This window comes from Cuculus canorus, chromosome 13 (assembly GCF_017976375.1).
Source record: "Cuculus canorus isolate bCucCan1 chromosome 13, bCucCan1.pri, whole genome shotgun sequence".
In the NCBI taxonomy this organism is placed as follows: domain Eukaryota; kingdom Metazoa; phylum Chordata; class Aves; order Cuculiformes; family Cuculidae; genus Cuculus; species Cuculus canorus.
Genome location: NC_071413.1, coordinates 20996962 through 21008287, shown reverse-complemented (window position 1 = coordinate 21008287; position 11326 = coordinate 20996962). Strand labels below are relative to the sequence as shown.

General features: G+C 56.3%; 1 protein-coding gene across 1 annotated transcript; it reads left to right on the top strand.

Annotated features, from left to right (window-relative positions):
• Positions 1–8819: 8819 nt before the first annotated feature.
• On the top strand, positions 8820–10064 carry LOC128853528 (metallothionein-1). Its single transcript, XM_054079126.1, has 3 exons — positions 8820–8941; positions 9193–9258; positions 9793–10064. Exons 1-3 carry the CDS (start codon positions 8911–8913, stop codon positions 9885–9887), a joined length of 192 nt encoding a protein of 63 aa, XP_053935101.1. The 5' UTR covers positions 8820–8910; the 3' UTR covers positions 9888–10064.
• The last annotated feature ends 1262 nt before the right edge of the window (positions 10065–11326 follow it).

The following is an 11326-nucleotide window of genomic DNA, read 5'->3' as shown; positions in this document are numbered from 1 at the left end:
CAAAGGGGTGGGGGTACAGCGAATGGGCGGGGCATGAAGAGGGGGTGGAGCCACAGCAAAAGGGGACATGGAAAAGGGGTGGGTCACAGCGGGGGGGCGGGGATACAGCAAAGGGGTGGGGCGATGTGAGGAGGCGGGGCTACAGCGAGAGGGGCGTGGTCACAGCGGGGATGGACATGGACATGGGCGTGGTCAGAAATAGAATGGGGCGTGGTCAACGCTGGGGGCGGGGCCGAGTGGGAAGAGGCGGGGCCTATGCGGGGTAATAGTAGGGGCGTGGTCAGAACAGGGGCGGGGTCATAGGGGCTTGGCCATGCTATGATGGGGCGGGGCTAAGACGGGGGCGTTGCCGGGGGAGGGATCGTGTCAGAAGGGGCGTGGCTAATGCGAAGGGTCTGGGGGGGCGGCTGCGGGGGCGCTGCTGGGGTTTGGGACTGAGGGGGCTGAGGAGGATTGGGTAGAGGGGGAGGAGCTGGGGTGTGGGACTGGGTGTCTTGGGGAGCTGGGGTGTGGACGGGAGGGGTCTGGGAGAGCTGGGGTGTGGGACTGGGAGCAGAGATGTGGGACTGGGGGAGCTGGGATCGACTGGGAGAGCTGGGAGGCAGTGGGGGTGTAGGATGGGGGGGCATTTGCAGGTGTCAGGGGAGCAACTGGAGGTACTGGGGGGCAGCTGGGAGAGCTGGAGGGCAGTGCGGGTTGCAGGGGGGCAGTGAGGGGAGTTGGGGGCAGGAGGGCAGAGGCCATGGCACCCTGGGCAGCAGCAGCAGCCCCTGACACCCGGCACCCCCACCCTGGCCCCCTGCGGGGTTAGCACCCATTTGGGGCCAAGAGGTGTCCCCCCTCCGTCCCCAGCCACCCGTGCCTCACCCCATGCTGCTGCCGTCACTTACACCTCCAGCAGCCCTGCGCTCAGTTCCAAACCAAGGAAACCTGCAACTGAGAAGCAAGAAACCAGTAAAGCCAAACCTGGTGTTAAAAGGCTCTGTGCCACCCAGGAAAAAGCAGCCTCAAAGCGTTGTTGCTGCTGTTTGATGGGCTTATGCACCATTTAGTGCAGAACCCGGGCATGAGGGCACTGCGAGGAGGTTGGAAAGTCGACAGATGGAGAGCAAACCCCTCCCGCGCTGCAGTGTATGCACCGGTGCTGGTCCCCATCCTGGCATGGATTTTGGTACTCAGACCTTTATGGGTTTCCAGGGCCCGTTCCCCCTGCTTCCTACCTGGCTGGATGGGGAAAACCTGTCTCAAGGTCATGACTTTAAAAATTCTTATTTTGTGTTTAAGAAATAATTTTGACACAACAGCCTTCATGGGTGTCGTAAATACAGCACCCTCTCCAACCTGTGCCCCAATCCAGCACGGCCAGCACCTTACCCCAGCAAGGGGCAGGGCTGGAAAAGGATGCGTGCGCTGGGACAACAGCCCTTCCCTGCAGAGGCCACCGGATTGAGGCAAAGATCCCTTTATTTCTAGGAAAGCTGGCAGGCACGTCCCAGCACGTGTTTATTTGTGCTTCAGCCAAGCCCTGGCCGGCAGCAGTGTCTGTGCCCTGCTTGCGAACAAGGGCTCTCAAAAGCAGAACTCGAGCGGAGACCATGCGACTCTAAATGTGACAATCGCCTTTTTCTCTTTCTTTTAATTGTTTTCACCAAGTTATCCTGGCAGTTTTCTCAATGAGCCATTATGCTTGCGGATAACGTGGCAGCAATTGCACGGGGCATATTAAAGAGAGAGGGGTGTCCCCTTTCTGCATCCATCTGGGACAAACGTGGGTCTCGGTGCTGGCTTTGCAGAGGGTCTCCCCTCTTTGGGTACCGGAGCACAAATGCAAAGCACCAGCGTGAACTCAGACAGGCAATGAGGTGCTGCTTGAGCCCAGCAAGCAGGATCTTCCCTCTCAGGGTGATCCCCAGCTCCCCTCTCAGCAGCGCCAGGCATTGCTCTGCCAGGCTCTGCAAACCAAGCCAAACCAGGGGGAAACTGCGCTCAGAGCCCTTAGGCTGGTGAAATTGTAAAGAGATGAAAAATTCAACTTCTCGCTGAATATGCATGGTTTGAGCTGTAAATATTATTTTCCATCTTTAATTAGGGTATTGGGTTTGGTGTGTCTGCAGAGCAGGTAAATTGCACTGCCTGGCAGAGCTGCCACTTGGAATTTGCTGTCTCTGAAAGTCTTGAAAATGAAATAATGACTTTGCTGGGCCTTTTTAGTACTTGTTTCCCTTCATTTGAAAGGCCTGCCGTCTATATACGGAGTGTAGTGATAGGATGAGGGGTTTTAAACTAAGGGAGGGGACATTTAGACTGCATATAAGGAAAAAAATCTTTACTATGAAGTTGGTGAGGCCCTGGCCCAGGTCACCCAGGGAGGTAGTGGAGGCCCCATCCCTGGAAACATACAAGGCTAGGCTGGATGGGGCTCTGAGCAATGCGATCAAGTCGAAGATGTCCCTGCTCCTGCAGGGGGGTTGGACTGGAAGACTTGTAAAGGTCCCTTCCAACTCAAAGCATCCTGTAGTTCTACGATTCTGTATTATATGTACGGCATCTAGTCCTGACTTTGCTCAAGTCGCAGCCATCTGGCTGCACGCAGGTCAGAAATCCTTCCCTTTCCTCATCTTCATAGTGGGGAAAACCCCCTATAATCCTTCCTGAGCCCCTGGGTGCCAGTGCTGCCCAGCCAGGGGCAGCGCGGCTACGCTCAAGGGGTGGCTCGGCTGTGTCACCAGAGCAGGGGGCTCCTTATCCAGCAAGACATCCTCACCATCCTCCTTCCTGTGCGACCCTGGAGCTGCTCTGCAACAAGTTTTGCTTGTTGCAAAACAAGCGTTTGCTCTGTTCCAGCTCCTGGGGGAAAATAAATATATATGTGTGTGTATATTTCTCTAATCATAACACAATGCAACACAACGCAACGGAACGGAACACAACACAACACAACATCATATAACATGACACAACACAACATCACATAACACGACATAACATAACATAACATAACATAACATAACATAACATAACATAACATAACATAACATATATTGGACTCAATCCTTACAGGTCTCTTCTGACTTGAGATATTCTATGATTCTGTGAATATAATTTAATATAATACAAGGATCATTACCCACCCTGGAGCTGTTTCTTTGTGCAGCCTTCAGATCTAACTGAAAATTCATGAGTGCTTTATCTGCCTGGCAGGGGATGCTCCTGCTTGGTCTCCCCCAGTGAGATGCTAAACCCGAGGAGCACTTACTGAGCTTAGAAAAACATTGGCAAAAATAACCACCCCCAACCCTCAAGGAGGGGATAATATGGCTGGAGGGAGTTGGGCGGGATGAGCAATAACATCAGCACACCTAAACACTGCTTAAAATGAAGACGGAGCCAGTCTGAGCAGCAGCACACCAGCTTTGCTGTCTGCGGGGGCTCTTCTCTTTCCTTGTCCCAAGCCAGAGCAGCATTTCTCCCTCCATCCCATGCACATCCCTGGGATGAGATGGGAGATGCCTTTGGATGGGATTGGGAAGAGCCATTGGGCTGGATCCTGCCTCAGCTGTTAGAGGAGGCAGGACCAAGCACAGTGGCTGCGTGAATCATTCCCAGGAGAGACAACCATGATCTCTGGATCTTGGGAGCAGGGCTATGAAAACATCAAGGAAAACATCACATCCTTTTATTTCACACCTTTATATGGAGGTTGTGTTTTCTTTGCAAGCTCAGGCAAGTGTCTACTCGACATCCCAGGGGATTACTCATCCCCTCTACTCTTGGCTTCTAATTAGCAACTGAAGGGGAAAAAAAATAATTAAATATGCCCAAGGTAACGATACTTGGAAACTTCCAAGTCACGTTTCAGCCAAGGGAGGCGGCAAGTAGTTGGAGCAGATGAGTTTGAAGTCTGTGGGAACCTGAAAGACGCAAAAGAGAAGGGAAAATTTAGAGGGAAAAAAAAAAAAAAAACCTCCAGGAAAAGGAAGAAAGTCCAACTTGTACAGTGGGTAAACATCAGATTTGAGAGTTTAATTTATGTGTAGGATTAAGGCGATGGTTAAAATTTGTCTGTGCAGGTGCCAGCAATGCTGCACGAGGTGGTGGACTGCTGGGGACCCCCTTTCCGAGGAGGGTCTGCAGGGATGCAGGGCAGCCCCTGACCCATCGGTACTCTGCTCTCGCAGGTGGGGGACAAGGTAATTCGAGCCCTTTTATTTCTCAGCCAAAGCTGACTTGGTCCTCACCCCCTTCCTTCCCTTGGGGGCTGCAATTCTGCCCTCTTTAGACCTCGAAGTAATTCCCATTAACATTTATGAGAGCTTCATGATCAAAAGAGGAATCAACCCTTTCATCTTCCAGACGTGCCCAAACACACATTGCTCAGCCCTAAACCCCCACATCGCCAGGTGGGAGCTTGTTCTGGGGTCCCCCCCCCCCAGGATGCACACCCCAAAACCAGCAGGGAGATTGCAGGGTTAGGCTCACCCTCCTGGACCCAATTGCATAGGTTCAGCGTTTCTTCCTTGCCTTTCCTGCTAAGGATAAATAATCAGCAATTCACCACGCTTTCCGCACTGGTTTTCAAGGGGAAGGTGATATTGATAGCTCATTTCCAGATAAGAAATACAGAATAAATTTCGAGCCCTTGCCCGGAGCTATAGGATGAGCCAGGGGCTGAGCCCAGCTCAGAAACCGGGATTTGGGAGTCCCAGCCCCAGCGCAGCCGGCTGGGTTGCAAGGCGGCTCCCAAAAAGCCCACATCAAAGCGTGCTGCCGGGTTGTGAAAGCGTCGCAGTACTGCACGTGGTGCAACTCCTGCTTAATGAGAACCTGCTCACCCCCTTCCCGCTGCGAGCGGGCCCTCCCCAAAGCTGTGTTTCTATGGCTCCGGACACAATCATGGGCCAGCGAAGCCCACCAAGGAGGGGAATTTACCTGAGTAAATGGACACACGCTGTGTCTTTGCTTATAGCCGAGCACCCAGAGAAGCACTAGCTGTTTTCCCAAAGCTGGAATCAAGGTGCAGGCAGAGGTTTGGCAGGAACCAAGGCATTTCCTGGGGAAGGAGCAAGGAGGGAAAGCAGATAATGGGCTTAGCTCATGTCAGCCACTGAGACCAAAACACGTCTTTGCTCACCATTTTGGGGAGAAAAGAAAGAAGCCTTCACAGTGTGAGGTCACCCCACTAACCCAGTTTCGCTCCCAAATGGTTTTCAAGGCTTTGCCTATGTGCATGGGGAGAGGTTGGGAATGGCTTCCCGGGACAGGCAAAGGGTGATTCATCCGCTTCCTCCTCTACCAAAGGGCTGTCAAAACAAAACGACGTCAGCACCTATTTCTCCAGTTTTAAACACTTATTTATCATCATCAAATAATAACCTGAGATAGCCATCAAATAAAAGTGAGCCTGCTTTCTAAGCAGCGATCACTCCCATGGCTTCCTGCAGGGTTCTGGCATTTTGAGTGCGCCATGTGGTCACCGGGTGGTAGGGAAAATGCATAAGCCCCCTTGTTTTCTCTATTACGGTTTGAAAGGTTGGTTCCAGGTGGGTTATGGCTCTTCCTCCAGGGTCCAGGGCGAACAGGCAGCTGGAGCGGGCAGAGCTGAGCTGCCCTCGCTGCTGCCACAGTGTCGGGGACAGCCCTGACTGCCACAGGGCATCAGCTCCTGCCTGGTGAGCAGCAGGCAAAGGTGAGGGGCAGCGGACCCCGGGGACTGTGCCCCAGGGTCTCCATCCTGTGCCCACACTGGTTTCCTTGCTTCCTGGCATCCCTGCCTGTGGTCTGTAGCGACTCGAGCCAGGGTGCTTTGCCGGTGGTGCGTTGCCGGTGGTGCTTTGCCAGTGGGTGGAGGATTGGCCACCAAACCTAGCACTGCTTGAGGGGGGACAATGAGCCTGGAGCAAGTGCTTCAGGGAGATGTGTCCTCAGAGAGGGGAGAAGGAGACCTGTAGTTGTCTGCAGGGTCCCCTGAAGGTGACATGTGGAATGGCTGCGGAAAATCACGGGCAACTGGAGGCAGAATCAGGTTCATCATGTGTCGCTGCGTGACCGTGGGTGGGTGACTGGAGCCGCACGTCCTCCAGCGGAGAGTCAGAGCAGACCTGTGCGGGGTCACCTCCTCACCTGCCTGGCACAGGCACTGAGTCAGTGCCAGCAGCCGGCGCCAGCCCTGGCACCAGCCTGTGGCTTTTGGCAACCATCTCCCGCCACCCGGCGTGTTGCTGGCACCTGCCGTAGGGCCAGGTGCCTCCACCACATCTTCCTGAAAGCTGACAGCCTCTTTCCCTCCTTTCTGGGAAGCCTTGTCCCTGCCATGCCCTGCAGAGCCATTTCCCCAGCTCAGCCATCACCATCCCACTGGGGAGCATCATCTCCGGCTCTGCCTGGAGCGTCGGAGCATCCTGCTTACTCACTCCTACTAATTCACTCAGCAATGTTGGGGTGATTGCCACGGATGTGCCTGGAGGCAGAGCCATGTATCCCACACAGGTGACAGGGCCGATGAGGGCTTCGGCTCTGAGATGGCAAGGGCTGGCAAATAGTCGCTGAGCAGGGATTCTGCCCATTTCTGGGGAGCAGCATCGGGCCTATTTAAAAGTTGGGGAATCATAGAATCATAGAATAGTTTGGGTTGAAAGGGACCTTAAAGATCATTTAGTTCCAACCCCCTGCCACGGGCAGGGACATCCCACTAAAGCAGGCTTTAGTAGGATGAAGATCCAGGCTTTCCCAGCAAGTGGAGGGCAGGTACCAGAAGGCAAACCGGGGCTCACAGGGTGTGTAATTGAGGGGATTTAAGCAGCAGGAAGGTCTTGCTGGGTTCCTGTCTCTGCAGCTCATCACCCCAGCCACCGGCTGCTAGAGTGGTCCTGGCTGATGTGTGTCCAGTCGACAACCCGCTGCTCCAGCCCTGTTCCAAACTAATTACAGAACAGACCAGGAGCAACACAAGACCTCCCAGAGTCCTGACCCCCTGTCCCGCATCACCTGGAAGATGCTTTTCTTCTTTCATCCAGAGAAAGGAAGGAAAAGAGAGAAAAAGAGCTGGGGCCTGAGCTGAGAATAGGTGCTGGAGAACTTTTCCTCTGCTGGTCCTTGTGTGGCAGGGATTGCACAGCATAGCCAACATTATTCTGCTCCCCCGGCATGGGCTTTGCCTTCCTCCCCGTGGGCAGGAGGAGAGGGTCCCCACGTCCTGGGCCACCACCAGCCAGGGAAGAGACAACTTGCTTTGCCTGGATGGTCAAGAGTTGTCAGGCAGTGCAGGAGGACACAGTGGCTGCCACAGTGTCATTGCCGTTCCCCGTGCATCCATCATGACATGGCTGGAAGCATTTCCCCGGGCATATTCCCGCACTGCTGGAAAGTTTGGCTGGGTATCTCAGGAGAAGAGCATGCGCAGGACCCTGAGGAGACGTTTCCCCCTCTGCTGTGACACCCACAGCACAGGAGCCACGGCCGGGCCTGGCAGGCGGTCGCTTGCACGTGCGTTCCCCAGCACGTTTGTGTTTTCCTGCTCCCTCAGGAGCGACTGACACCCTTGGCACGCACCTCGTCGCTGGCACCGTCCCCTGCCATCACGCCGCGGTGCATCAGCAGCAGCGTGACTCTCACACGACTACAGGGCTCGAACACCGAGGCATCAATGAGGCGCTGCAGGGCTGGCAGGGGTGAAGAGGAGGCCCATCGGCTCTGCCTTCCTCAGGCTTTTATGTACCAGTTTCCCACCCTGGCCTGGCTGGGCTGGAGGAGGCACCGAGCCGGGGCACCAGCACTACTCCCAATCAGGTCACCCAACAAGCTCCAAACATGCCCAGGCATGGGTAGTAAAAATACTCCCTGGCCCGCTGTTTCGGCTGGATTAGCATTGCCTCCAACAAACCAGTACAAAACCCCATAGCAAAGACGTTTGAGAGCACGAGGCAGCTGGCACGGGTACCACCAACACACGGGAGCATGTGAAAATGCCAGGGGTGAGGAGAGGGATGTTCCACGGCTGGCGATGCCTCCTGGCACCCCACAGTCCCTCCCCACACCCAAAATCTCAGAACGCAACATTTTTTTCATGCCTTCCACCCCAAACCCTCACTGCTCTTTGGAGGGGGTGGGTAAAACCCGCCGGAGGAGTTGACCAGGGTGTCCTCCCCTGCACACCCAGCTAATGGCATACGGAAATTAACTCAAGACAAGTGGGACACAGCGCCCAGCCAGGAAGGAGACGGGCCCTGAGGAGCCGAGCGCGGCGCCAAGGCGGCCTGGGCGCTGCCATGCCGGGAGGGCATGGCCAGCTGTGGCTGGGCCAGTCTGGCCTGTCGCTGCTCCCGCTCGCGGGGAGGGGGTCAGAGTGACGGGACACGGTCGCAGGGTTTGGGGCAGTGACCCCATCCCCGTCACCCTGCAGTGCCGGTTCCCCATCGCCCCATGCGCCAGCGCAGGGAGGACAGGGCAGAAACCTCCCCACAGTGGCGGCAGCCCTGGGGTCAACACCCACCCCCCCCCCTCAAGGCTTGGCAGATGGATTTTGCCAAAGGGCAGAGGGTGGGGGGGGGTCCCGGGATTCACACCCACCCGATAAACCCCGGATGCGGAGCAGCACCGCCGCGGCAGGTGCCATCAGCGCGATGAGCTGCCCGTTCTCTGCGCCCAGCCCAGCGGGGGTCACCTAGACAGCCCCCCCCGCCGCCCCCGGGGAGGGGTTGAGGGGGTGCGGGAGCCCCGGGCCCCCCCGGCCGCCCGGGCAGTGAATCAGCAGCCCCGGGGCAGGAGCCGCGCCGAGCCGTGCGCAGCCCGCGGGGGGCGGAGGTTTTGCACTCGCTCCCGCCTGGACGAGGATAAATAGGAGGAGGCTGACGGCTCTGCCAAAGCCGCTTTTTCCCTTGCTTGACATCTCCCACAACCGGTATCCAGGTAGCCATGGACTCCCAGGACTGTCCCTGCGCCGCGGGTAAGCCAGAGCATCCCGGCGGGACCCCGGCCTCCCCCGCTCTCAAATCCTCGCTCAAATCCTCTCTCGGTGTCCCGGAGAATCCCGCCGGGACCTCCCGCCCGGTGCTGCCGTAGAGGGGTGCTCGGAGGGACGGTGATGCTCTCCCCGCATCCCTCGCCCTGGCGCATCCTTGCTGGTCCTGGGGATGTGGGGGTCCCCTCCCACCATCTCTTCCCAACCCCTTTTTTCTCCTTTTCTCTGTGCGTTAGGTGGCACCTGCACCTGCGGGGACAGCTGCAAATGCAAAAACTGTAAATGTACATCGTGCAAAAAAGGTAAGGGGGGATTCCCGAGCGGGACCAGACCCCTTCCAGGGGTTTCAGTGCACCTCCCCGGGCACGCTGAATCCCATCAGGCTCAGCAGTGCCGGAGCTGAGTTTATTCCTCCAGCACTTTTTAGCCCCCCAAGGAGCACAGGGTGAATTGTCCGCCCCTGCCAGGCAACGCGAGCCGCCTGGCATCACCCAGAACTCAGTGTACCCCTCGCTGGCGCCCCGCGCTCAGCACCAGACGTTGCGCGGGGAGGAAACCAGCGGGATTTCTTCCGCCGCTCCTGATGCCACCGTTGCCGGGCAGAGCTGTGCGCGGGAGGGTTTGCACAGACAAGGGCTGGGGACCCTGAGGGGATCCCACACCCTCCTGCTGCCTTCCCAGTGCCAGCCCTGGATGCAAAAACACCCTGGGAGACGCTGCCAGGCATGGGGAGAGGACGCAGAGGGTGGCGGGAGGTCTCCAAAGCAGCCGTGCTTCATGGGACCCATCCAAGACCCCCTTGGGAACATCCCTGACTTATTTTTCTCCCCCCACAGGCTGCTGCTCCTGCTGCCCGGCGGGATGTGCCAAGTGTGCGCAGGGCTGTGTCTGCAAGGGCCCCCCCTCCGCCAAATGCAGCTGCTGCAAATAGGGACCCCTGCCTGCCTGCACATCTGGGGGTGCTGCACAGCTGAGGGGCCAAATAAGAATAACTTTATTGTGTATGTTGGGGTTCTTTTTTATATATATGTTCAGATATCTTTAGTTTGTCACATGCAATGTGTAATAAGCTACTAAATAAAGTGTGTATATAAAGGTCTACAAAGAACCTGAGTGTTTGGCTGGATGGGGAGGTTTCCCTGGGGAGCGGGAGGGCAGTGCATCCCGGGAGGGTCATGGCAAAGAGCTCTTGTCTTATTTCTGCTCCTCTCTTCTGATCTTGGCTCTGTCCTCCTCACCAGTAGCTCTGATTCTTGTTTTAACACTTTTCCTGCACAACAAGGTAATTTACAGAGGTTTTTTTTTTTATCTTCAGCCCTGTTGTTACCCAAGGGCAAATCCCATGCTCTCACCTCCACCAGAAATCCTCGGGGCTAATGAGCAGCTCGTTATTACAAACCTTCACCGACAGCATAATCACCACTGCCGCCCTGCCCCTTTCCAGGGATAATGTTTCCGCTGCAGGTGGAGCAGCAGGAAAACAGGTTTAGTTTTCCTTCTGGCAGTTTAATTGAACTGGTGGGAAGAACCACTCTGCTTATCCCTTTGCCGGCCCATCAGGGAGCTTCTGGGGGCACCTCCAGGGGACCTGGATGCCCGTGATGGGTTGTAACCCCTATGCCAATGTCCAATGCCTGCGATGCCCGTGAGGGGCTGCGATGCCCACAATGGGACACGATGCTGCCGATGGGCCGTGATGCCCGTGCCAGGGTGCAGGGCCCACAAGGAGATGGGAGCTTGTGATGGGATGTGATGCCCACTCGTGGGATGGGTTGCCCATGGCAGGATGCAATGTCCACAATGGGACATGATGCCCATGACAGGGTGCAATATCTGAGATGCGATGGATTGCCCACAATAGGGTGTGATGCCCATGATGGGACCCAATGCCTGCACCGGGGTGTGATGCTCACCCTGCCCAAGCACAGCCTCATCACTGCCAGGATGCTGCACTGCAGGTGCCATGTAGTACCATGCTGCTTCCCAGGACACACAAGGGGTCCTGCCTGTCCCCGCATCCCTCAAATTCAGCCCTTTGTGGTCTCTTTTCAGCTGCAAAACCTTTCTTACCCTATCCAGCCATCACTGCCAGGACTCAGCTGGTATTTCGGCACAGCCAAGGCTGCCCCTGCCCATAGCTGCTTCCAGTGCCAGTGTCTGAGGGGTGCTTTTGCTCCAGGAAAGCTCTTTCCCCAGTGTGTCCCCTGAGGTGTCCCCATCACCCCATTGCTTCTGACGGGTGTGAAGCACGTCCTTACGCCAGCTGAATGTAGGGCAGGGCAGGCTTGCCGCAGGCAGGGTGCAGCCTCAGCCCTAGAGTGTCAAACTAAACTCTGCCAATAGCAGGGTTATCTTTATTGCTTCCTATCT

Coding starts and splice junctions, on each gene's coding strand:
- LOC128853528 (XM_054079126.1), top strand. CDS start 8,911: ATGGACTCCCAGGACTGTCCCTGCGCCGCGG. Junction 8,942..9,192: donor GGACTGTCCCTGCGCCGCGG/GTAAGCCAGAGC, acceptor TCTGTGCGTTAG/GTGGCACCTGCACCTGCGGG. Junction 9,259..9,792: donor ATGTACATCGTGCAAAAAAG/GTAAGGGGGGAT, acceptor CTCCCCCCACAG/GCTGCTGCTCCTGCTGCCCG.